Source organism: Mchenga conophoros, linkage group LG20, assembly GCF_057382185.1.
Source record: "Mchenga conophoros isolate Kocher_MC1m ecotype Shallow Benthic linkage group LG20, M_conophoros_male_GT1.1, whole genome shotgun sequence".
Taxonomy (NCBI): domain Eukaryota; kingdom Metazoa; phylum Chordata; class Actinopteri; order Cichliformes; family Cichlidae; genus Mchenga; species Mchenga conophoros.
Window position 1 is genome coordinate 33,543,053 of NC_140545.1, and position 26,941 is coordinate 33,569,993.

Sequence of the window (26,941 nt, forward strand, 5' to 3'; positions counted from 1 at the left end):
CAGCTGTCTGTGATTCAGTCTGTCGCTTCATCTTTACTGAGAACTTGAACCTGAGTCGTCCTCGTTTTCATCATCCTCGTCTTCTCCTCCGTGTGGAGTCAAAGGGTCTGGACCGGATCGAGGTTCCTCTGCTGCCCCTCTGAGACTTTGATCTCGCAGTGGCTGCTGGGAGATAAAGAGCTTCTCCTTTTCTTCTTCGGAGTCCGCAGAGATGTCAGCCGTTATCCCGGAGCAGGTCCGGAGCGAGCAGGGGAGCTGCAGCGGAGCCGAGCCGGAGCAGCCGGAGGCCGGCGTCTTGCAGCCGCAGACCGTGTTTGTCATCCTGGACCCGGCGGAAACTCTCAACGTGGTCCGGTGAGTCAGGAAGTTTTTTTTCTGTTTTTTTTTTTACACCGTTACTCGTGCCGCGGGGAGAAGCTCCTGGGTTAAAATCTATGGTATTAACTCATAATAAAAGAATAATGTCCGTGAAAGAGACTGCAGGGAGAGTTCAGGCGTGCAGTTTCCCCCCTTACACTCATGACCTGTGCTGTAAACAAGTTACTGTTTAACGTTTATTACAGACTGGTGCTGTTAAAGCCTCCTATGAAATATTTCGGTGTAACTGTAAAACTGGAAGAGTTTAAAACGCGTTTCACTATTATTTTGTAGCCAGGTAAAGTCTAAATTTAACAGTTTATGAATGAAGTTTGGTGTGAAGTGCTCTCCGAGTACCTCAGCTCTGAACGTGTAAAGTGCTGAGTGTGTGTGATGGGATAATGATGATCATCAAGTTGTTGTTTGCACTGCCTGACCTTCGACCTCTGATCCTCTTTGCTTGCTGATCTATTGAGTCATCTATGGAGCTGCTGCAGCTCCTGTTATTTTCCCAGGAGACACAGATAGGGCCAGCCTAGTCCTCCCCAACTTATATAAAATATCCACACACACAAAAGAAAATTCACCTTTGTGTATAATCTATATTTATTTTTAAATACATATGTCATATGCCATCCCTAAAAATTCAAAGGTTGTCTTCCGATTGGTTTTCTGAGGTGCAGAAAAACTTTAAATGGCTGAAGTCATGAATGGAGTTTGTTGTGTTCTCTTGATTTGTGTTGATGATAGTTGGAAAAGGTTTAAGCGCCATGACATGTTCAGTCTTGGCTTGCCCTTACCACAGAAGCAGCACTTAAGCTCACAATATACACACACACACACACACACACACACACACACACACACACACACACACACACACACACAGAAATGATGTTGGCGGTGAGAGAGAAAGCAGGAGTGTTTCCCAACTGTCTGAGGGGAGGAGAGTGGAGAAGGGTGGGGGTCTTGGTATGTGTCTATGGTGGGGGTGGGGTTGTGTATGAGCATGGAACAGCAGGAAGTGACTCAGCAGAAGAAATTCTCTAAACACTCGTTTGTCCCTCTGTCTTTGTGAGGACCATCAGTCACATCATGTGTTGCAGACAGTGAGGACCTGTTGTAATGTCCCCACCATGTCAGAATCTAATATGTTTGCAAAATGTACACTGAAAGGTTTTCCATACATTCCATTATCGAAGAAGCCTTCAAGCCCTTAAAATCCTGTTATTTAAAAATTTTCTATCTTTCCAAATTCACAAATGTCCCCACTTTACATTAATAAATACATGTTTCAAAAATATGCGGCAAAAAGTTAACATTTTCCAGAGTTGTCTGAATGTCTCACAGTGATTCGCATTTTCATGCAAACATCCCCATTCCGTAAAATGTCCCCACTTTGTGTAAATTTCCCCATTTTTGCAACTAAAAATCACCATTTTCCAGAGTTGTCTGAATGTCTCACAGCTGTTCACACTTTCATGAAAACGTCCCCATTCTGGCCAAATGTCCCTACTTTGCAAAACTTGTCTCCATTTTGAAAATGTCTTTCTTTAAAGGTTTGTGAGACGTCAAAGTTTGTCCCAACTTGATAAAGCTTATCCACAGAGCAGACATGTCCTCACAAGTCTTCAGTCTGATTTGGGTCCCCATGAAGCAGCCTTACAAGCACTCATGCTCATGCACCCAAACACAGGAAGTGGTAAAGCCTAACAGCTGACAGATGTTGTTCCTCCACATTCTACTTCTCTGTATAAAAATATTTATATCACTCTAAGAAGTGAGTCTCAAACAAACGCTGCAGTGTATTCATAACTGTGGTGAAAGGCTGGACTTTTTACTGCCATGTCTCAGGGTTTTTTTCGTTTATTTCCAAACTGAACATATGAAGAGCTGTTAAACTTGGAGGTAAACATCAGATAAGCAGGAGCGCACACACAATTTAAATGTAATCATTGTAACAAGGTGGAAATGACGATGGCTCTTGCATCAAATGTATTGTCTCTCTTTCCTGTACATTGAAAAATGCTGGTTTAAATGCTGATTGGATAATTGTGTCTGTCTCTCAGGCTGCTGATTGGTTGATTTCTGTCTCTGCCCCTCAGAGTGGAGTCTGGGATCGTTGCTGACATCGAGGTCGACGGTCTGCTGCCATCTGACTGCGACACCTTCTATGAAATCAAGAGTCAGCCAATCAGCATCAGGTAACACAGCTCTGACCTCAAAGTATGGATTCTACAGGTGACTCCTCCAACACCACCTACACCACCTGTTGATTATGATAACTAAAGTGTGCTGTCATTTCTGTCTTCAGTTCATCAGCAGCAGCTCCCTCCTCTTCATCTTCTTCACTGCCGTCAGTGATGTCATCGAGGTATACAACTCCCCCACTTCTTCTTTCGTTCCTGTCTTCGCTCATCTCTCTGTCCTCCAGAGGGCGCTCTCACAAGCACTGTCGATAACGTCCACCTCCTTACTCCTCCTGTAGGGTTTTGATGCGTCAGGATCTGATGCGTCAGCAGGCTCTGGAGGAGGAGCATAAAGAGACGCAGAAGAAGCAACAGCAGCTTCTTCGCTTCTCCGACTCCTCCTCGCCCATCTGCGTCTCGGTGCCCTCCTCCTGCATACCTCCTGCTCAGGTCCCTGTGGAGGTGCTAAAGGTGCGTGGAGTAAACTGAAACGAGAGGTGTCAGAAAATGGACGCCAGTGAACGTACTGCACAAAAAAATTAAATATCGACTTTGACTACATTTATTGTTTAAATATGCAAACAAATATAAAAAGTATTTAAAGTTAAACACCTGGCTAACCCTTTAATCAGCGACGCGCTGATAGCACACCCTTCAGATAGCCGTTTGTTATTGTCTGATGATTTATTAGCTTATAAATCTTATTTGCTTTTGTGAAAACTGATTAGCAGATGCAATTTGAAGTCCTTTCCCTAAAATCTATTGGCTAAATCTCAACAATGTGCTAAAATGCTATGTATGGACACGACCTGCTAGCTTTATATGTATACAGTTATCGTTTGCAACATTTTAAGTCTTTTAAATCTTCACTCTTGGCCCTCAGGTGCAGACTCACCTGGAGAATCCCACCAGGTATCACATCCAGCAGGCTCAGAGGCAGCAGGTCCGTCAGTACCTGTCCACCACCAAGACAGCCAATCAGCAGCAGGCTGCAGTGGCAAGCCACTCCCCCCAGCTGGGTTCCACCCCTGGACAGCCAATGGACGGGAGCCCCAAACAGGAAGTAAGAAATAAACATGTGAACAAACAAACAGGCTTTATTTTTAGACTGAATCGTGTTATGTGAAGTATACTTTGGTATTTTTGTATCAGCAACTCTTATTAAAAACATCTGTAAGAAAAATGAAGTGAAAATAATCAGAAGTAGAAGGTTTACTGGTTGGTTTGTCTTACTGGCATCCAGTTGGATGAGTTATGAAAGAATTGACCCACAGTACAGTTGCTATGAAACAAACTATCCAGAGAGGCCAAAACTGTGTTTGCTCAGGTTGTAAACTTCTGCTGTAAATTTCGACATTTTCATGGAGATTGACTCACTGTTGGGTTGAGCCTCCAGTGGCCACTAGAGGAACTGCAGTTTGTGTGTGCCTTTGGTATTTTGCTGGGTTAGCCTGGATCTGAAATAACATGCTCAGCTCACTCAGAGTGAATCCCATTCTGTGCACAGTAAAATGATTGTTTTCGCGAGTAAAATCTGGTGGCTTTAAAAGGAGCCATTTCCTCTGTGTAGATTTCCACAAAACATAAGCAAACACATGTGTTGACTGTTGGCACACATGTGATTATTACAAAGGTAAAGCTGCAGGGGATTTCTGAGAATGAGCTTGAGGTTACTGAGGGAGAACTGAGTCCCGGCTTTGCAACGTGGAGAGTGCAATGAGAGGAAAGATGCAAACACAGGTACAGCTTTACTAAAGAAACACCTTATATAACATCAAAGCATATCAGTGCTGTCGCCTCCTGTGTCTTATGTAAAAATGTTTCTAGCTTGCTGTGCTTTGACACCCAGACCTAGAAAGTGAGAAACACACAATGAGGTAAACAGGCTGTCATGTGCTTTGGGTTTCTACAAAAACACAGTGACAGCTTCTGAAACTCTCATTTCTCTGTTTATCCATCATTGAAAGCTTTATCTAAATCCCTTCAACATACAATAAGAGCATCTCTATTTCCCACCATAGCTTCTATACTCGCCGTGTTTCACGCCTCATTTATGTGTCACGTCTGAGAAGACATTTCAGCATCTTCTTCTCTCCTCCAGATGCATTTTGAGCACTGAATCGTCCCCCCGGGTCTGATTCATCTCTGGATGAAAGGCAGCAGGAAGGAAGAGAGAGGGCAAAATAGAGACATAAGAAGAAAACCTGCAGTGACAGTTTAAAGGAGCATTTCACTTGTTTTCATTCATTCAGTCAGCCAGCAGCAGCCTTCCCGTCTGAGTCTGCTGAGTCGACTCTTCCAGAGGATCTGAGTCAGTTTTAAAACATGAGTCACCTTAAAACACAAAATCCTCCCTTTTTATTCAGAGATCAACAGATTTTTAAAAACTAGTTTAATTAAAAAAAAAAAAAAAAAAAAAGCCTCTTTGCAGCCAGAAAAGTAAAATATGGTATTCTGAGGCACGGTGTTGGGTTTGAGACTTCTGGCATAATTCAGCAAAAACTGATTTCATCATCAGGAGGAGCGACCAGGGCGTGACTTTGTTTTAGATGTTTCCTGACGCTGAGCACAAATATGCAGCTTTCAGCACGAAATATGTGTATTTATATAGAAGTAGAGAGGTGTCACCATGGTAACCAAGAAAGAAGTGGCAACAGACATTAAAGAGTGCCTGGTGTGCAGACTCTACATTGACCAGTGGAGCAAAGCTGAACCAGATTAACTCAAATTGTGTATAATAATGAAGATTAGGATCTCAATACTGTTAATGCTTTATTTATTTATTTATTTATTTATTTATTTATTTATTTTTGTGTCCCGTTTGGATCTTTAGCATCAGAATTGTTGTCTCAAGGCAAAGAAAGATGCCAAGCGGATTTATTTTACCAAGTGGATCATCATGGCCTTGCCATATTGGTCCATTTGATTGACCTTTATTATAATTATGAATTTATTTTGTTTTCAGTTGCTACAAACGGGACAGACATGACTGGGGGATAGGACAGGGAGAAAGAATGAAAGAAAGAGAGGGAGAGAAAGAAAACCAAAGGGGAGAAGAGACGGTGAGAAGGGGGGGAAGAGAGAAAAAAAACAAACAAACAAAAAAAACAAAACACCTGGGTCACCTGTATGGAGAAAAAAAACAGAAGAGAAAGCAAACAACAAAGAGCAACATAATAAAAAAAAAACGGCACCATCACAATAAACTAGCTAGCAGTAGATATCAGTAGATACTAAATAATAAACGATATTGTGCAGCACGCAAGATAGACAGCGTACAATGTGCTTTGAGGCAGCAGCCAAGAAAGCTGTAGTCCGCATCTGTGAATACCCGTGTGTACACCTGTGTGCATACCTGTGTGGATCAGCATGCTTGTATTCCAAAGGTTTCTCCATGTAACGATCTGCTAGGGAGTGTGGGGGGGCCACAGCCCCGTCCTCCAGGGTATGAAGCAGGTATGGAGGAGATCAAAACTCCAGACATCTAGAGGCCCCCAGAACACAAGAGACCAAGGAAGACCAACAGAGGGGCAGCCGCGCCACTGTCCCAGTAAGAGCTGAGGAGAGTCCCAGATGAGGGCTCACTCAGCAGCCGCGGAGCAGAAGCCAGGGGGGGTTGCAGTGACGCGCCCGTGAGCTCCGCCGGCAGCCAGCTGTGCCTGAGTGACTGAGCCCCAGGCCGAGAGGCCGGGGGCACCCCACCTCCGAAGTGGCCCGAGCGAGCCCCAGGCTCCAGGCCCCGATAAGCGGCCGCCAAGGAGTGAGCCGGTGTGTACCTGGACGCCCACCCCCAGACACAAAGAACCACCAACGCACCGATGTCTGAGGGAGTCCGCCACTGGCAGGGGAAGTGGTGGTAGGGGGAGATAGGCCTCCAAACCTTGGAGGGCCTGAGATGTCTCCAGAGAGGTGGCGCCTGATACCCAGCCTGACATATAGACACAGACATACAGGCACACACAGACACAAACATCCATTCCCACCCTCATGCTCTCATATGCACTCACTCCACACTCAACCAACGTGGAGACAGACATAAAGAGACGCTGTACACACGATCACACTCCCCAAGCGTACTCTACAAACCGGGTCTAGGTACCCTTGCCCCTGGAGGGGGGAACTGCACCCAGACCCAGGTGGTGTTACCCTTTTCCCTGCGGTGGGGAGAGGCAGACCGCCCCGACTCCGCAGCAGCAGGGAGGCCCCACACTCCAGACCGCAGCCGGACGGCCAACTCCTCCTCCTAGCCCCCCCGCTCCAGCAGGCCGCAGAGAACGGGGGTGAGAGAAGACTCCAAACCTCCCTCCACCCGCTCATTGTAGTGTTGATGCATGTGTGTTCTAAGGTGCATTTAAAACCCAGGAGGGCATGGAGCTACCTGCCAGAGAGCAGCAGGTAAGCGCATAGTCCCTCCTGCTAGCCCTCAATGTCTACGTGTATTCAAAATTGAGAGGTGGGCAACGACGCCAGGGGTGAGGTGTACACCCTGATGGTAATTTGGACTCCGTGATTGTGCCCACCCCCAAGATCCTATATGTATGTGTAATGAGAGTGTGAATAATGTGAATGTCTAAGTTGTGGGATAAAATTGAGGCAGAGGCAGCCAGAAGGGGACGGGGGGGTAGCCTCCTCTGCACCCTGGTGACATACCCCTACTCCAAGGCCCTGCATGTGTGGACCCTCACTGGACCCTCTACAGTTCGCATACCGCCACAACAGGTCCACTGATGATGCCATAGCCCTGACACTACACACTGCCCTGTCACACCTGGAGAAGAGAGACACGTATGTGAGAATGCTGTTTGTAGATTACAGCTCAGCATTCAATACCATCGTTCCCTCGAAGCTGGACAGGAAACTGCAGGATCTAGGACTGAGCAGCTCCCTCTGCAGCTGGATCCTTAGCTTCCTGTCTGACAGACGCCAAGTGGTCAGACTGGGCAGCATCACCTCATCCCCCGTCACACTGAACACTGGTGCTCCACAGGGGTGTGTACTGAGCCCTCTCCTGTACTCACTCTACACCTACGACTGCACGGCCACTAACAACTCCAACATCATTGTGAAGTTTGCGGACGACACTACAGTGGTGGGTCTTATCACCAACAGTGATGAGACGGCTTACAGGGAGGAGGTCAGCGCCCTGACCCACTGGTGTCAAGACAACCATCTCACCCTCAACGTCGCAAAGACAAAGGAGTTGATAGTGGACTTCCGGAGGTGCAGAGAAGTACACACCCCCATCACCATCAACGGCGCTGCTGTGGAGAGAGTGAGCAGCTTCCGGTTCCTTGGCGTACATCTGGCTGAGGATCTTACGTGGTCAGTACACATAAACAAAACAGTAAAGAAGGCGCAGCAGCGCCTCTTCTTTCTCAGGAGACTGAAAAGATTCGGCATGAGCCCCCGCATCCTCAGGACCTTCTATCACTGTGCCATTGAGAGCATCCTCACTGGATGCATCACCACCTGGTATGGCAACAGCACCGCCTACAACTGCAAAGCTCTCCAGCGAGTAGTGCGGTGCTCTGAACGGATAATTGGAGGTGAGCTTCCCTCCCTCCAAGACATCTACAGGAAGCGCTGCCTGAGGAAAGCGGGGAGGATCATCAAGGACTCCAGTCACCCCAGCCATAAACTGTTCAGACTGCTTCCATCAGGAAGGAGGTTCTGCAGCATCCGGTCCCGTACCAGCAGACTGAGAGACAGCTTCTTCCATCAGGCCATCAGACTGCTGAACACGTCATAGACACCTCAGCTTCACTACTGGAACTTCAACATTATGCACTCCATACTGTACAGTAATGCCACTGTTTTGCACATGTCTCACTCTGTATATTTTATTTTATTTTATTTTATTTTATTTATTTTATATATTCTATTCATTGTTTACTCTATTTAATTTGTAAAATATGTGTACACACACACACACACACACACACACACACACACACACACACACACGTAGAAAAATATTTAGTATACACATCCAGAAATGCATATACTATTATATACTGTACATATATTTATTAGTTTCAGATGTAGCCATTCTTGTATTTTGCTTGTTTACATTATTGTATTTTGCACAACTCTGTTGCTTGTGAAGCTCGCACACAAGAATTTCACTCACATGTGCTGTACCAATGTACCTGCACATGTAATGTGACAATAAAAGTGATTTGATTTGATTTGATTTGGTTGTGGTGGAGCGGGAAGAGGGAGGCAGCTGGAGATGGGGAGGGAAGGAAGGGAGGGGCAGGTGACCCCTCCCTGGGGCCAGCTCCCCCGCTGACCCCAGTAGGCACTCCCATACTCCGCGACCCGCCAGGGAAAGGGGGCCCAGGCCCATCCAGACCGGGGCCCAGCGCAGCAGCGCCCCCCGGCCCCACAGAGCCCGGGACAGTCCACCCAACCCCACCACAGAGAAAACTGCACCCACCCCACCTTCCACTCATCTTCCAGACTACATGAGACAATAGATGCCCAGGCTGAGATCTTCCTCCACCTCTCCTGTATCTCCCCCTCCTGCAGAGAGTTCCTGAGGAGAGGAAAGCTCCTGCAAGGTGTGACAATCTCCCCCACCAGTTGAAGAGCCCCCCAGGTGGCTCGACGCACTGGCGGCACCCTGCGCCAGGGATGGGCCCCCATGCACCCACCCGCCCACAACCCCGGCAACACACAAACCAGGACCCAAGGCCCCGAGGCCCGGCCAGGGCCCCAGCCCAGAGACGGAGCGCCCCCAGAACCTCACGCCCATCCCGGACCCACCCAGGGGCAGACAGGCTACCAGGTAAGTAACCCACATCCGTCAGCACAGACCCTCCCCTAGCCCCCTGCACGCAGCCACGAGGAAACAGTCACCCGAGAGCCAAAAGAGCCCCCAACCGGACATGACCGCTACCCCGGGTTGAGCCCCCCAAGGAAGATGCCTCCGGGGAACCCCCCCGACGCCCTAAGCCTGTCCCTACCCCCACACCAATCACAACAGTGAAGGCGGGACCAAACTATGACCCCCCCACCCCCACTAGGTGATGGAGCCGATCAAAGGAGCTATACTGTTAATACTGTTAATGCTTAAATAGCATTCACACTAATTACCCGAGGTGACACAATGCTCATCTGCTCTGTGATTGGTTCATTCAGGTAGAAGACATCATCGTCGATGACATCATCAGCCTGGATTCGAGCCTGAACGACGAGTTTCTGACGCTGATCGACTCGGAGCTGCAGCTCGCCAACACGGTAACGCAACACGTGCACAAACACACTCGAAAACATCACACGGTGCATTCTCTGGTTTTACTTTTAAACGACGTGATGACTAACCGACAAACAGAAACAAACTCCTCCCCATCATCATCATCATCATCATCATCATCATCATCATCATCATCATCATCATCATCCGCCTCCTCAATACCCTCCAACATGAAGGAAAACACCACACCGGCTGGAGCTGTGACGTGTTACTGTAACAATAAAACAAACCAAACCCACTTCTGATGATCGTGTCTGAGCTCAAGCAACACTGCCCCCATCAGGTCACATTGGGAAATACAACCCTCTTCCCTTGTTCAGTTATTAACGAGGAACTTTTTAAAATTACCCTCTGCAAAAATGTAACTTGAGCTTTCACCACCAGGGGGCAGCTTTTTATATCAGAGGCTTTTAGTGTAGCTGTGGAAAACTACTCCGGTTTTTGTTATTGTTTCGCTCTAGATTTGATCTCTTCTCTGCAATCGAGCGTGGGTTCTTTCTGAGAGTTTGTGCTGGTGGTGAAAAGGAGTTCTTTCCAGGTGCTTCAGTCACTGTTTGATGTGCCATTCACTCAAACGCCTGTCCTTTACGGCTGCTGCTTCCTTTGTTTCTCATGTTGTGCTCAGGGCAGATTGGATGGATGATACACTGGTTGGCTGACCTCTCCTGTGGTACACGTTGGTATTACATACTCGGATACAAAGTCCAGTTTCACTTCCCTGCAGGCTGACTCATGTTTAATTCAGTTCACACATGTTTTTAATTTAGTTTATTTTGATGAAATTTCAGTATATTTCTATATATTTTATTAAGTCTTTAATAAAGTTTTTAAGTCTGTGGGTTATCATATTAAATAATCAGGATCTCAGCAATGTTGTGAGCAGCTCAGTGGCCCAGTTTCATTTCAGCGTCAGCCCTTGGCTTTCATTCTGGTTTAAAGTTTTAACAAACAATAATACTATTTCACTCCATGGTTAAAGCTCATTTAAATGAATTAACTTCAGTTTTAATTCATTATCCAAATATTTTCACTCCTGTCCTCACAGCTGAAAGACTTTGGTGTTATGAATGACTGCTGTACAGCTGCTGTGGGCCAGATTTGTCCTATTGGTGAGATAGTTTTGGCCCCCGAGCCACATGTTTGACAACATGTCAGATTAGAAAACTCATCAGGAACATTACTGAGGCAAAGAATCAAGGCAGAATTAAGGTAATCTAAATACAGCCTGACTTTTTTGTGTGGGTTCTGTCGCCCCCTGCTGGCCATCACCTGGAGGAAATGCAGATGTTTCGTATGTGTGAAGCTGCAGTGACAGTGGAGGTGGAAGAGGCTGTCACAGAGTATCAGTTCAGCTTTCCAGACTTCCTCGTTTTTGTGGGTGGAGACACACGGTGCGTGTGTCAGGCAGATAATAAAGCTCTCTGGGAGTTTTCTTTTTTTGCTTTCTTTCTTAAAGAGACGTTTCCTCATTTTTAAACAGTTGTCTGAACAGAAAGGGGAAGCTCAGCAGCAGCTCAGCGACTCGCTGTGTGTCTGTCCGTGTGTGTGTGTGTGTGTGTTTGTTTGCATGTGTGTTTGTGTGCAATTAGCAAGATGAGGATTTTGGTGTTACTGCCCGACCATGAGAAGAGGAGGATTAAATCAGAGGTAAAATGTCCAGCTTGTATTTTTTGAGTTTGGGGAAAGTTTGACCTCTGACCTCTGGACTGCAGCTGCTCATTGAGGAAATGCAGCATAGTCGCCTTAAAGAGAAAACCGATTAAAACTGGGTTATTCATCCAGATTGATGCCGTGTCTGCTGGTTTGCATTGTTTTTATACTTTAAACACATCACTCTCAGCTGCTTTTTAAATGTTTTATAGGCTTATCTGTTTAATCCTAACTTTTTTCATTCTCTGGAAACCTTTCTTATAATTTCTCTATAAATCTGCTGCAGTTTGGCTGTAGCCTCCAGATGTTTCCTGCTCCCTTTGGTGCCCAGAATCAGATTTTTCTTTTGAAAGTGCCTGCTGTTTAAATTTGAGTTCTTAAGGAAAGCTGGCGTTTCCTAGAAAGATGATAAGAGGAGCTCTGAGCTGCAGGGCTGTGCCGATACGCACGGTAGTCAGTCAGCATTCATTCAACTGAAGTTTCTGCTCAACAGGCTGCAACACAAGATAAACTCAGCGGCTGATTTGTTGTCTGACTTACAGTTTAAGTCGCTGCAGTAAAAGAAAGTGCTCGGCTATTATTTAAAATGTATTAATCTAAATTAATACTTTTCTCTGTGCTGGAATTATGTCAGCCGTTAGCTTTCATTTCACCCGCCTCTCTAATAAAGATCAACTTCTTGGTTTGTATTGTGGTCTGGCGAGATTTGCATTTCTTCCTCTTTCAGGCTGTTTTAGCTTTGGCTGTGCTCTTAATGCGCTCTGATTCCATATTTTAAGAAATCTTTTAGTTAAAATCGAGGGTACCCATAAACTAATGATATCTCTAACTGGGTTTGTGTGGTAGGGAACTGAATTTGTAGTAAATCCCAGTTTAAAGAGGAATTGTTCCACTCGTCCAGTATTTTCTGTCATATATGTAATGTTACAAAGCCTGATGTTCATATTAATTATGAACGAGATTCATATTGCTCGAGTTATTTTATATTATATATTTTATGCGGTCACGCACAAAAAACAAAGCACAGCCACCAAGTACAGCTAGCACTCAGTGCTGCCCCTCTGTAGGCTGCTGGAAGCCGGCCAGTCAGAAGAAAGTGTGGATTATTAGATCATTTGGACGGAAGCAGTCACAGCTACTTTAGTTGAGTCCAAGAAGTGGAAATGATGATTGGAAACCTTTGACTTCAGATACGATTGAACCTCAAATGTCGCTATAAAATCTCTTTTCTTGGTAAACTTTGACACAGTACATTTTTCAGCATAATTATAGTAAGTAAAGATTTAGTTCCAAAGAGTAACCAAATACAATTAAAATGACAATAAAATAAGGTTAAAAATAAATAAATAAATTAGTCTGTCACATTTTTTTTAGGTTATTTGTATAAAATAGCATGAAATAAAACTCACAGCCAGGCCCTGATTTACTGTCATTTTTGTATTTTGATCTCAAATGAAAATATAAAGAAGCTAAAATGTTGATGAAGCTCTTAAAAATGTGCCCGTAGAGGAGATTCGTCCCCAAACAGACCGTCCAGGCCGGGAGGAGCTGGTTTCTGTTTCTGTCCCTGTTATCTGCGAGCCAGTTGTTAGCACAGCTTCCTGTTCGATCAGCAGATTCCTCAGTTTCTGACTTTAGTTGATGAGAGCTGACAGAAAAGTCAGACCTTAAACCAGCACACGTTTCATTTCTGCTCCACAGTTCATCGGCTACACAGAGCTCAGGAAAAAACAGTTTTAGTTCAGCGTGGTTTTAAAGTTGTCGCGGAACACTTAACTGGAGGCTCCTGATTCAGTGTCCAGTTGCTCAGTAGTCCATCCACGGTGGTGGTTTGACTTCCATGTTATTTAACCGCAGCTGATTGCAGAAACTGTGACCTCTGACCTCTGTGACAGCAGGTTAGCTGCTCAGACTCACCAGAGTGACGTGTGTGTGTTTGTGCATAAATGTGTGTTTTCTGGACTTCGCTGTTGACAGGAGGAGGGGGGATAATCTACCTGTCACTCATCTGATTCTGTGCTCTGATTGGTCCATGCAGCTCCCTGATCCTGAGAACTTGCTGGACGGGTATGGTGGCAGCGTCGGGAACACCATGCCTACGCTTACCATTAGTAACAGCTGCCCGGCCAACCTGCATGCCGTCAAGAGAGAGCTGACTGGTAAATATCACACACTCAGGTTACATGTTACCAGATACCATAGACTGTCGATGAAAGATGATGGACAGTTGGGCTTTGTGGACTCTGCATTTTGTGCTTTAGCTTCATCACGTTGGGTTGCTATCTTTCTGGAGCCAGAAGCAACCATACTTGGATATGAGGAGGGAGTGCTAAGTTTTAAACCTAGCAAGCTTGGTTAGCGAGCTGTTAATTGGCGCTAACAGATGAACAAAATGCTAGAAGGGTAGTACCACACTGCACAGTATTATTCCATTTCAGCGAGTGCAATTCGCAGCAACATCATTTGTTGTTTCAGGCTGTAAAGATGTTTGTTTCTGCTCTGAAGCTGGACATTTCAACACGGAGGTCTGTAGGGTTTACTTGCTTTTAGAGCCAGCTTTAAGTGGTCATTAGGGGAACGGCAATTTTGGGCTTTGCTGTGTTGGCTTCAGTTTTCAGCCCTGGAGTTGCTACTTGGCAGTTATGCATCAGTCAGGCTGTGAACCTGCAGACTTCTCATCAAAGAGGATGTTTGTCAGCTGGACAAGGAAGCATTTTCACCATACGTGATTTCCAGGAGATCGAGCTGCAGACAGAAACTTATAAATATGCAGCCTCTGATTAGACTTTGAGGTCTTCCGAGTGCATTAAATCACCTGCAGGGGGCGTCACAGTGACCACAAACACAGTTTACGTGAAAGCTTTTCAGATGAAAGCATTGTAAAACACAGACTCCTTGCAGGAGTGAGCTGCTGTGATTGGCTGCTCCTTCACGACGATTTGTGTCTGTCGTCGCGTTGCATCGTTCCAGCGTGCCGGGAGCGAGGCCCTTCGCTCTGTGTTTCCCTCTGTGCTTCCCTCTTGTTCCTCCTGGCTGAAAATGTGTTCTTAATTTTGATGAGTCAACATCACGACTTCCTCTGAACACGCACACACGGCCACGGCAGCCACTCGTATTTTCCCACATCATCAGTTCCAACTTCCTGTTCAGTCAACATGAACTTTTTGTCCAAGCTGAAACTGACATTCTGCTGTTTCTACGCTACAAAACAAGCGACATTAAAAAACACATGAAACAGAACTGACAGCTGTTGCTGCAGCAGAGAAAAGTCACTCACGATGAACTCATGATTGATCAATCGAATATTGATTGCGATTGATTTTTGATGTTGTTGTTGCAGAGGTGGAGTCCAAAGCTCTGATTAAAGAAAGACAGAAGAAGGACAATCACAACCTCAGTGAGTACGGCAGTATTACTCCACCAGCCAGTAAAATATTTGTGTGTTACTGTGTGGCATTCTTTCAGCAGATCTCAGAGGTAGATGTGAACCTGCAGGTTTCAGGTGTTTCTGATTCCTGACATGCTTCAGTTTTACAAAACTGACTGACATACTTGTGCCGACACACGTGCACGCTCCACTATAGAGAGAAATCTTTGGCTACTTCGCAGCATGTTGGTCGGTCTGAGCCGACTGGAAAACGTGTCTTAAAAGAAAAGCAGTAAGAAACGTAAACTCTCTATAAAAGATTATTAAAAACAAATTAAACTACTAAATCTTCAATTCAGTTTAAATATTCACATCATAAATATCATGTTCAATATAGACAAAATACAAGTCATGACAGTGTTACGAGGCGGAGGTGGCCACAGGTGTGACGTTCTATGTTTTAACACGTCCTTTCTGTCACCTCCACATCCACAAAGTTACTGGACTGTGGATCTGTTTATTGAGTCTGTTGTGGCCACTGCAGACTCATAAAACACCCTGAGCATCATCCAGCAGATGTTAAAGATCCTCAGCAGTCTTTGTTGAGGGCTTCAGAGTTTGCAGTGAAGCCCAGTTTATTGTCAGTGTGAACACTGAGCTTTGTTAGGAAGTTGCATCAATGAAGTGTGCAGGTATCCTGCACAGGCAGAGATATCAGCTCAGCACAGACTGATAAAACACTGTGACTCCCTAAAACTATATCACAAACCTCCTGGATGATCCGTACTTCACAGTAAGTCGTATATTTGTCACATAGTATAATTTAAATGCTCCAAAAGCACAAACAGTTTAGGCTTCCACTTCATTGACTCCAGTTAGCAGAAGGAAGTCCTAGCATCCTCCCGCCCCCATACGAAGTCTAAAGAGAACTGGCTCACTTTCGGAGCCAGCCTCATTCATCTGATTGTTCTCTCATAGCTGAAGAAGTGAAACTGGTGACTGGGAGCATTTCATTAAAAAAAAAAACACCAGTTGGAGGTGGGGTGGGGGGTCAGAAACAATCAGTATTGCTAAAGGAAAACTTTGATATTTGATGTAAAAATTCAAATTTGATGCAGATGATTTGAAGGCACGTATCTGTCCTAACTGAAGCCTGAGATCTGCTGACTGTCTGATTCTTATTCCTGTTTTTTGTCACCTTTGGTTTCAAAATGCTTCTGTTGCTGCTTTTATTGCAACATTTTTCCCGTGCAGGGTTGTATAACTCCTGCCGAATGCATTGACATCTGCACGCTAAAATAATGTCGATGTGTTCCTACAGTCGAGAGGAGGCGGCGCTTCAACATCAATGACCGGATCAAAGAACTCGGCGCTCTGATCCCTAAATCCTCTGACCCGTTAGTAAACGCTGCACACTCACACTCTGTACACTTACACTCCTGCTGGTACCAGTAGTACAACAAAAGCAGAGACATAAAGAGGCTACAGAGACAAAGGCACAGATTTTGCACTTGATTAATCAGTGAGATGTTGGCTTATTTAAAATGATACAGCTGACTTTTTCCATTTAAATAATCTTTGTAAGTTTTATTTGAAATTGAAATTTGATATATATTGTTACATAGACTTTACTTTTAGTTCAGCACTCATGTCTGTACGTGTTGGCAGCAGCACCTCGTTATCCTGCCGTGTGTTAACGAGGCACTGAATGTGATTGGTGTTTTAGTGAGACGAGGTGGAACAAAGGAACCATCCTGAAGGCGTCGGTGGATTACATCCGCAAGCTGCAGAAGGAACAGCACAGAGCCCGAGAGATGGAGGAGAGGCAGAGGAGGCTGGAGAGCACCAACCATTCGCTGATGCTCCGCATACAGGTGAGCAGAGGGGGCGGGGTGTGGTGGTGGTCTGATTTACTGTCCTTGTCCATCACATGGACGTAGCTGCAGCTTCACAAACTCTAATTTCTTTGTTTTGCAGGAGTTGGAGCTTCAGGCTCGCGTCCATGGCCTCTCCTCTTCCTCCTCCAACTCACCTCCCCCGAAGTCCTCCTCCTCCTCTCTGGACCCCCAGACCCTGCTCTCTCCTCCACTGCTTCACCCCTTTTCCTCTTCCTCCTCCCCCTCCTCCTCCTCCCTGGTGACTCCCTCTCTGGGTCTGGATGCTCTGACTTTTACGGACCTGGATGAGCCTCAGGGAGCCGCCACTGTTTTCTCCCCAGACCTGATGTCTGACATGGGGCTGACTGACCTGAACGGCCTGGGGGGCCTCCTGATGGAGGACGGGAGCGGGGCAGGAGTGATGTCCGACCCTCTGCTGTCCTGCGGAGCTTCGAAGACCAGCAGCAGAAGGAGCAGCTTCAGCATGGATGAGGATCTTTGATGACCCCATCGCGCACAGGGATCTGATTGGCCAGAACTGAAGGCGGGACTTCATTTTTAATTTTTTTTAGGGAACTGCTTTTCAATCTGTGACATCAACAAAGCAAAAAACACACCAAGGTGATGCAGTGTAACAGAAACCATCAGCATGTCTTCCAGGGGACTCCCCTTTGTCCTGAAGTGTTGTTGTCACAGCTGTTGTTGCAAACCCCAGTGTCAAAATTGTGTTCAGGTTCCTCACACGCACTCACCTGAACTGCTGAGACTCAAAGTGACTTAAATGTGGATTTACGAGGTTTTATAAAGTAGTCAAAATACTGAGACATTGATTGTGCCTCAGTTCATTCCTGTAAATATAAATGAATCTATAATCACTGTGCTGGAAAACTGAGTAGAGATTTTTATTGGATCAGAGGAGTCTGCATAGCTTCAGGACTTTGATTCAGTTTTATTTTTAATATATGCGCTGCCTGATTGAAACCATGTCCAGAGCAAAAAGAAGGGAAACTTTTGTAATCGGCCACCAATCCTTAAGAAAACTGTTCATTTCAGTTTGTTTCATCTTTAGAGTTTTATGTTTTATTAGCATTGAGACTCTTCTCATACAGCAGCCAAATTAACATTTTAAGCTTCAATCAATTCTTGCTGATGAGTTTATAATCGTTAGCCTTCAATTAAACCAGCTACAGTTTCCATTGCTTGAGGCTAATTGTAAGCTAACTCTTAGCTGCAGGTGTTTTGTCTTCAGGAACCCTCCTATCTTATAACAGACAGGTTACCAAACAAGAACTTGTCGAGTTAGCTGTTAATGTTAAAACGTGCTCGCGTTAAAAGCTAACTAGTTACATACTATTGTTCATATTCTCCTACCTGCTAGTTTAGTTAGCTACTGTACAGAGTTAGCTGCTATCTGTGCTTGATGTAATTAGCTCTAGCTAAAATCGTGTCATCTTAGCAGCTATGTTTGTTTGTGGAACGATTTCCTCATATGTTACAGTCGCCGATGTAAATGTGTCTGGGTTTTGTTGGAAATTTAAGGTGCTCTGCTGGTGATGCTGGTTAGGAAAAATAATACTGACTGCAGACAAGTTAGTAAGATGTGGGAACAGAGACACCAAGACACAAGATAAATGAGATCTCTGCTGATCTCTGTTACTTTATTACTGCACGATCACAACATCAGCCCAAATGGCTGCCAACATCGCTCCCTTAAATATGGCAGACAACAGCCTGCAGACTGCGGTTCATGTGCCATGTGGGATCTTTGTGTTTGTGTCTAGTTTTATTTCATTTTCAGTTACTGTTTGCCACATTTGTGGCTCCAAAACCAACATTAACCACGTTAAAATGCTGGTTTTTGTTGTTTATCTGACATCTAATAGATCACCTTTGGAATCTTTGTTTTCTTCTATTTATCAGTAATTGGATGATACTTTTTTAAGACTTTGAGTAGGTGGTGGAGGGTGCCGACTAGTCATGTATAAGTGACTTATTACAGTTGATAATGGCCATTTATTGGGCTGATGTCATTCATTGAATTTCCCAGGTGATACTAAATCATGGCCAAGCAATAGTATTAATTCCTGCTAATGTCATCTGTGCCGTGTACTACAAAGAAAGAATATATAGCATATATTCATAACTACAGCCATCTCAGGGCACTATACATTGTATATTACAGAGTTCACAAGCCATCAACTTTCTATGATCAGCACTTGGCAGCAGTAGGGAAAAAAACCTACCTTTATAACTGTAAAAAAATATGCAACAGAACCAGGCCTTCATACCAGGGAAAATATGGAGGAAGGGTGAAGACGGGAAAGAGGAACTTAATTACAGGAAAAAAGCACTGAGCTTGATGTGGCCAGTAAAACCTGTTGGGCTGTTATGGATTGTTAGCAATGCAAGTTACAGTAACACAGACTGTATGAACCTACTTGCATTCAGTTATTGATACAGGAAATATACAAATATGTTTTTATGCTTGGTCCTGATTTTCTGCCAGGGTAATTTTGCAGTCCTGTTGGTGTTTATCTCAGAGAATGTTTAATAAATGAAGTGAACTGCACTTACATTTGGTCAAAGCGATTTCTGGCAGATAGATAAACAGTATATTCACAGGAAGGAACCAGATTAGCAGTATTCGACAGCATGCCTCTCTGGTTTTATTTAGAGAGCCACTCTAAAGTTTTGTCAGATCCTTCACAGCTCTCTGTGACCCGTTCTTCTTCACAGAAGAAGGCAGTGTCGCTTGATTGGTGCTGAATGACGCGCCAAACGCGTTACTGTGCTCACAGTTTGATAAAGAAAGGCTGATGTAACGAAGAAAGCTGATAACTATTGTTGCGATACCAATTATCTCTGAATGTTGCATTAGGTGTAAGCCAGAGAAAACCTGTCTGTATCCAGCTAGAAATGAGATTTAATACCTGAATAATGATCAGCAGAGTCAGGTGTTCAGTTATGAGGATCAGGTGATTCTTGCATAAAGGGATTGCTGTTTTTTAAATCTATGTTTATGCCATTTATGTTTATCATATGTTTACAACCATATAGTTTGTCATTGTTTATTCTCAGTTAATAGTTTGTTTTATAGATCCATCAAGGTTCACATGCCAACTTTTATAGAGAAATAAATCATTAAACAGAAGTTTGTCTCATTCTGTGTTGTGTTTGCTCACTTACTGCAAAAAAGTTCTTTTTGTACAAGAAATCTCACAACATTTATAACTTTGTAAAGACTAGTAATAATATAATTGTTTTAAATAATCTAGAAAACTCTGAGCAAAAGGTGTGCAAGTGTTCTGAAAGCTGCTAATTGTTACAATAAAGTAATATGTAGAGAAAAACACAGTCTCTTTACAGCATCTAACACTTAGACCAGACAGGAGTCACACTGTTCATGTCCAGCAGGGGGAGCCATTCTGCTGATTAACAAAACAACATCATTCCAGTCTATGTAAGTCCATAACAAACATCCATTTATATGCCAGGAAATTGGAAGAATTATTCAAGAGGTACTCAGGAGCTTTAATGAAGTAAAATTTCTATAATAGCATTGTTAACAAAACAAAACAAAAAAACCCTCCATTACAAAAATGTCCCGGAAGTAAAATTGTACTTAAACTTCTCCCTGCACAATGATTTCACAGGAAATCATAGGAGGCATGATACATAAACTCTCAAGTCCTAGATTTGCCTCAGCCTCCTCATCCAGATGAAGTGTGATTCACAAGACCTCAGTGGAGTGGGTTGGAGGCCAGTTGAGGCCAGCTCTCCTGTGGTTCCACCACCCACAAGAGTGGCTGTAGGGATTTAGTGTAATGTGGATAAAGAAGCAATCAAAAATTCATAAATGCAGGAATATTTGTTCACTGGCCTTAAATATTTAAATAAATGACTTGTGTTAAATTTACTGTCCCTGAAAATGCTCTGGATAATATTGAAGCATGTCCCAAGTTCCTTCGGGGTCAACCTTCAGGATCAATAAAGTTTTATTGAATTGAATTGAATTGTAAAATACAAATTTCCACAAGAATATAAAATTGATTCACCATCAAATCATTTAGTCAAGCAAACTAATGCATCTTGATTATTATAGTTTTACGAGCAGGCTATTACAAAGCCAAAAACCTACTTATATAAAAATGCTGAATGTTTGAGGTGAAACAAAAAGTAAAGATAAAACAGTTAACCTTTAATTTTATAACCTACATTAAAATTTATTTGAGTTTAATTAAACTCAAATCCACATGTTTATATAAATCTGGCTCCAGGTCCTGATTTATATAAACATGTGGATTTGACAGCAGCAAATGTGGATCAACCTACCAGTGAAAAAAACACTGATATGTTTGAATCTAGAAGCAGTCTGTGGGAAAATGTCACAAATGTTTTGGTTACCATGTGTTTATTCTGGTTTAACTACCATTGTGGGGACAATGATCCGGGTCAAATGCTGTGAGGACATTTTGGAAAATGGGGACACTCTTTGAAAAGTGTGGGTCAGAGCTCCAGAGGCTGTCTAAAGGGTCAGATTAGATCCACGTTCTGGTTCAGGGGCCGGGGAAAGCGGTACGTTGATCACAGTGCTCACTAGGACAAACGGACAAACGTGTGCATGTATCTCTCTTTGATGTTGGCCTGTCCCGGGTGTCAGAGGTCAGGTACCATTGTCTCTCCAGTGATTTCCTGCTTCCTGTTTGGACGTCCTGGCACGCTGCTTTGACAAACACACCCGCTTCCTGTCCCCACAGGAGTTACTTCCTGCTCCACCCGGCCCTGCTCCCCCCCGCTGAGCTGTCAATCAGAGACACGATGGGACTGGCTTTAGAAACTCTCAGTTTTATTTGTGCAGTGTTCAACAGCTCAGCAGGAAAACAAAATTCAGAGAATGTAAAACTACTGTAACTCTGATAAAGGTTAGAAATCATTTACCTAAGCAAGCCCAGGAGCTGTGACAATGTAACACAGGACAAATCATGAGCAGGGTGTGTGATTAGTCCACCTGGCTGTCATTCAACAGTACAAAATGCTCGGATGTGGAGTTTACTGTCATGAGAAGCTGTCAGATATTCCCATTTAACATTCTGGTATCAGACAAATGTCCTAAACTATTATTCAGAATCGTTGAAGATTGCTTTTCTGTCAGTTTATCTGTGATTGTCTGTGGAGTCGTAGGATGCCTGAGGTGATCATGTGTTTTCAGAGGCACTTGTGTCTTTTCAAAACTCAAAATAATCTTTTTTTCCTGTAGACTTGGAGAACCAAACCAGACAAAACCAGCTGTGGCAAAGTTAAGTGCAGTCTGTAATCGGCCTCCTGGTCAGTGAAGTGTGCTGGAGTCCACATCATTAGCACACCTTGACATCATTTTGTAGTCCTTCTCTGATTGGCTGCTCTATGTTGGGAAGCAGATGGAGCAGCACTCTAAACAGATCTCCAAGCAGTCGGATGAGCCGCAGCAATTTTCAATTATCCCACAATCCAACACTGCCTGACACGCCTCCTCGGTGCAGGCTGCCTCCCCTGCGGCCTCCATGCAGCAGCAGCAGCAACCGCCAGCCGCAGCGTCGCAGCACCCGGCCCCGCCCATTCCACACACCAGACAGTCCCCCACAGCCGAACACATGGACAGCAGCTCGCAGAAGAGACAGGCGAGGAGACAGTGAGCGCAACAGTCTGTAAAGACAACCGATTGGATAGGAAGTCAGGTGACCAGTCACTGAGGTGATCAGTTAGCAGTTACCTTTTTTTTTTTTTTTTAAACTTCAACGTTTTCTTTCAAATGACCTCTAATACTCCTTTCGTGCTCGGCATTCTCATTCTTGAATTCTAGTAGAGTAGCTGTGCCAGATGGCCGCCTCTCCCTGATCCTGGTTCTGCCCAAGGTTTCCTCCTCTTAGAAGGGAGCTTTTCCTTCCCACGATTTCCAAGTGCTTGCTCACAGGGGCTGGGCTGAGTTTTGGGGTTTTCTCTGTAGTATTGCAGGGTCTTTACAATATAAAGGATCTTAAGGTGACCGTTGTTGTTATTTGGCACTATAAATAAACCTCAATTGAATTGAACTGAATTGAATCAAAAGTCAACATAATCCCTATCTTGTCACAGTTCCTACTATATTAGCTAGTTTTGTAGTTGCCCTTGATATTTGTAGTTTCTGCTGCCTTTTATCTTCATGTTTCTGTGTTAGATTTATGTGTTTTGTTCACTTCCTGTTTCACTTTAAAGTTGAGTTTCCTCATGTGTCCTATTCTGGTTTTATTTCCTGCTTTTCTTCCTTTCAAGATTGTTTGCGGCACCTTAATTAGTTCCACCTGTGTCGAATTACCCAATCAAACCTCTCTGTATTTAGTAGTTTTTCCCCTTTTCTTTGTTAAATCGTCTCTTTATTTAACCATTGTTCCCATGTGCCTTTAATGTAGTTTGACCTGGTTAAATTGGCTTTTTAAATGGCTTTTCTCGATACCTCCTTTATACCAAGCATGACACATTTATCCTTTATATCCTCGAATAACTGTCACATTGAATGAACATTGTAATTGTATACAGGTGACAGAAAATAAGTGTAATTGAATTATTTTAATTCTTTAACATCTTTAACAAGGGGGTTTTTATCTAAGCAGACAGTTTTTAGCTGAGAGTAAAGACAAGCGGTGGGTTTTCTTACTGTCAGAATCAGAAGTAGGAATCAGAATTTTAGCCGTTATGAACAGGAAGCAGCAAGAAAGTTCTCGTCACGTGGCCTCATACGAGCAGAGTCAGGACGTTCTGGCATTTAAACTTTGTGAGAAAACAAGCAGCTTCTAACAGATCTGATGACCACTGGGCGCTGCTATCACCCTGTCATCCTGCGGGGAGTCGGTTGGTAGAAAGCAGAGCGCCTGATGCTGGGAGGAGCAGGAGGGTTCATCGGCCCGTGCGTGCTCTGCAGAGATAAGCAAACCTCCATGCTGGAGGTGCACGGCTGATAAACACAGAGATGGGAGTGTTTTCATTTTTCTGATATGTGATCTGTTTTTGTTCCATCACATTTAGAGCGCAAAGGTCGGCTCACAGCAGCAGTTTGGAACGGTTATCGTCCTACAAAGACTCTTCAGCAGCCCTTCCTGTTAATCTGGCAGTAGTTTAATGTGCTACTCATTAAAACTATCATAAAAAGTATGTTTCAAAAATTGCATTCTTCCTTACGCATCAAGCCAAATGTATTTTCATTCCAACAAAACACCTTTATGAATTTATCATGAAATAAAACAAGATCTCGATTTGGAAGATTAAGAAGGAGTAAACATGTTAGCCATGAAGCTGCTCTTTGGTTCTGTTGGCTTAAAGTTTAAACATCTGCACCACCAGCTGTGCACTGTCATCATAGGGCAGTGGAAAAACCACTAGTATGTGTTACTCTTTGATCTGATTTTGGTCCTTTAGGCAAAGAACTTCAGACAGTAAAAAAACTGCCAATACCTGTGATGCTTATGCTCTTCTTCTGGCTTTCTGGGGGAAATGCATGAGGACTCCAGGTGTCAAGGGCCGGTGTCCTGCAGGTTTTAGATGTGTCCTTGATCCAACACAGCTGATTTAAATGGCTAAAACTACCTCCTCAACATGTCTTGTGTTTTTCAGAGAACTGGTAACGAACTATGCCTCTCATTGCATCTCATTGATCCAGGGTGATATCTAAAACCTGCAGGACACCGATCCTTGAGGCCTGGAGTTCCCCACCCCTGCTTTAATGCCATAACTTACATTCACTCCTTCTAATAAGTCCTACTTTCAAAAGCTCGACTTAAAAAAAGAGAGCTACATTTCACCTGCCAATTTCATCCAGATACAATTAATTCTGGTTATAAAAACTAGGACAATGACCACCAAACCCAAAGTTGCAAAATGGTCCACAAACCAGTGGCTGAACATCTGTACCACCATACTTCAGAGAAACCGAACACTCCAGGGAGACCGTCCCAACATTAACATGCTTTTAATTTAAAGAGGATTTTTTCCTTTATTTTTTGTGCTATAAATACTGTTACATCTGTTCATGGGCAGTGTACTAATAAGATAATAGAAGATAAAAAAGGAGGAGGCACAACACAGCATGTTTTAGGGAGTGGATGAACTAAAGGACCCTTTTCACGAAGAGGACTTACGGCTCTGATTGTCTGAGGACCATCAGGGCTGCAGGCTGGCTGTAATGAGCTCTGCAGCCTGTAGGTAGTGCCTTCTTTTAAAGCCTTTTAAAAAAATGATTATCGGATACATATCACAACGATAAAACTATAAAGCTGATTGTCTCACCATCTCCAGCGACCTCCTTAATGTGGGTGGCGTCTGTCTTGGAGGAGGCTTGGCTTTTAGTGGAGGATAAACGCTTCTGCTTGGTGCTCTGATGGTGGTGATGATGATGATGTCTGTTAGAGGTGGACGACCGAGAGGCAGGTGGAGGAGGAGGAGATTTCATGGAGGAAGATGGAGGAGTGCAGACGGGGGGAGGGGATGTTGACGATGAGCTGTCCACACCTGAGAAACAGAGACATGACATCACGGGTGACATCACAGAAGACGTCAAACTGAGCCACATCACACTCGGTCAGATACAATTACTCACCTTTCTGTTTCCACGGTGACAATGAGGGCTGAGCGGGCAGGAGACGAGAGACGTCATTGGTGGAGGAGCCATCTGTCGAACAGTCATCACTGCTGTCAGGGTCTGACCTATGAGAGGCAGGGGGAGGAGCTTCATCTGCAGGAAGAAACAAGCGGTTCCAGGTGAGCTGGGTGTAGGTGAGAGGGCGGACTGTTTTACCTTAACCTTTGATTCACAGGAAGTCTTTACATTAGTTCAGCCTGGTGTTTCTCCTTATTGATCCTGCTGCAAACCTCTTCAGTCAGCTGTGTCTCTAACAAGAATCTGTTCTTGTTTGTAAACCACTCAGACCGAAGCACCAGAAAACCTTCATATGGCTGCTCTTTTAGGAATTTCTTGTTTGGAGAATTTTGGGGAAACTGACCTTTTTGGTTTGTTTATGTGTCAAACTTATTGAGTGGGAGGAAACCCAGCCTCTAAGTCTCATCTCAGGGCGAAAAGTAGAGCAGCGGCGTTCTGAAACAGGAAGTCCTCTCAGACAGGATGCGTATCCAGACGGAAGCTCTTAAACTGACCTCAGGTCAGAGTTTAAGAGGCTCTGTGATGCCATTAGAAACATGGAGGTAGTCTGAAAACTCTCTGCTACACTGAGGTTACAGACACCCACTTAAGCCCCGCCCACACACACAGTCACACACATTCAGCAGCTGACAGCTGGATGCTTGCACAAACTGTATATGAAAGATGAAAGTAGCTGCTGTGATGTCATTCGGTGGTATTTGGACCCCTTTTTTGAGGCGTCACTGTTAGTGTTAGCTACTGTTAGCTACTGCCATGTTTCTTCTGACGATGCTGTCTGTGTTGAGCGCTCAGTGGATCTGCGTTCGACTACTCCGCCTAGGCTGCACTGTCGAGTGCAGATCCACTGAGCGCAGCGCAAGCTAGCAAGACAGAAGCTAAGCTCGTTACAACATGGCAACTGCCTCAACTCTACCCGAAATTGAACCTCCTGCACCCTCATTCAGATCTGGCGTTTGGAACTATTTTGGTCTTCATGTGAAGTATGACCCTGAAGGTAAGCGCGTCATGGACAAAAGTAAAACAGTATAATTCACACGGTGGTGCTGTAAGAAAACTAAACCCCATACAGCTGTTTCAAAACTAGGGGTAAGTAAAAAGTAAGTAAAATTTTATTTATATAGCACCTTTCAAGATAAAAATCACAAAGTGCTTCACAGGAGCTAAAACCTAAAAATCAAAATCAACCAAAAGCAAGTTTAAAAAGATGAGTTTTTAGCTGTTTTTTAAAAACAGACCAAAATGCATTTTGTTGAGGCTGTAAAATGTTTATTTTTGCAGTAGAGTTGCTTTTGGAGCCATCCTGACAAGGCCTTTGTCGTTTTGGCTCTCCACACTGGCTTCAGTGTACCCTCTTATAGCTGTGATTAGACATTTCAGATTCGAGGTAACTCTCTTGAACAGCGGTCCCCAACCTTTTTTGCGCCACGGACCGGTTTATGCCCGACAATATTTCATGGACCGGCCTTTAAGGTGTCGCGGATAAATACAACAAAATAAAACTAGTACCGGTACCGAAAAAAAGAAGATTTATTCATAACACACGTGAAAAGACCAATAAAACCGAGTAAATGATAAAAA

At 44.2% G+C, this 26,941-nt stretch overlaps 2 protein-coding genes across 4 annotated transcripts in view; one reads left to right on the forward strand and one right to left on the reverse strand.

The window, feature by feature from the left end:
- tfe3a (transcription factor binding to IGHM enhancer 3a) lies at positions 1-19,849 on the forward strand. Of its 3 annotated transcripts, XM_085260277.1 has the most exons (13): positions 1-354; positions 2,463-2,561; positions 2,672-2,731; positions 2,846-3,017; positions 3,430-3,609; positions 8,756-8,805; positions 9,234-9,336; positions 9,690-9,788; positions 13,493-13,613; positions 14,795-14,851; positions 16,143-16,218; positions 16,548-16,695; positions 16,799-19,849. In XM_085260277.1, the coding sequence occupies exons 1-13, from the start codon at positions 212-214 to the stop codon at positions 17,198-17,200; spliced, it is 1,710 nt and encodes a 569-aa protein (XP_085116403.1). In that variant the 5' UTR covers positions 1-211; the 3' UTR covers positions 17,201-19,849. The 3 variants fall into 3 exon arrangements, with proteins under 3 accessions (XP_085116403.1, XP_085116400.1, XP_085116402.1); XM_085260274.1 differs by lacking the exons at positions 8,756-8,805; positions 9,234-9,336 and having other exon boundaries at positions 6-354; XM_085260276.1 differs by lacking the exons at positions 8,756-8,805; positions 9,234-9,336; positions 9,690-9,788 and having other exon boundaries at positions 6-354.
- LOC146551247 (uncharacterized) overlaps positions 19,843-26,941 on the reverse strand; it is a 13,097-nt gene continuing 5,998 nt past the window's right edge. The window contains exons 4-6 of the mRNA XM_085260278.1: positions 25,304-25,438; positions 24,994-25,215; positions 19,843-22,380 (exon numbers count right to left, since the gene is read on the reverse strand). Coding sequence (XP_085116404.1) covers positions 22,100-22,380; positions 24,994-25,215; positions 25,304-25,438 — 638 coding nt within the window. The 3' untranslated portion in view covers positions 19,843-22,099. The remainder of the gene's footprint in view (positions 22,381-24,993; positions 25,216-25,303; positions 25,439-26,941) is intronic.

Excerpts from the sequence above, each read along its gene's own strand:
- tfe3a (XM_085260277.1), top strand. The coding sequence starts at position 212 with ATGTCAGCCGTTATCCCGGAGCAGGTCCGGAGCGAGCAGGGGAGCTGC. Across the intron at positions 8,806-9,233 it reads GGGAAGGAAGGGAGGGGCAG|GACCCAAGGCCCCGAGGCCC; the intron begins GTGACCCCTCCC and ends CACACAAACCAG. Across the intron at positions 16,696-16,798 it reads CGCTGATGCTCCGCATACAG|GAGTTGGAGCTTCAGGCTCG; the intron begins GTGAGCAGAGGG and ends TTTGTTTTGCAG.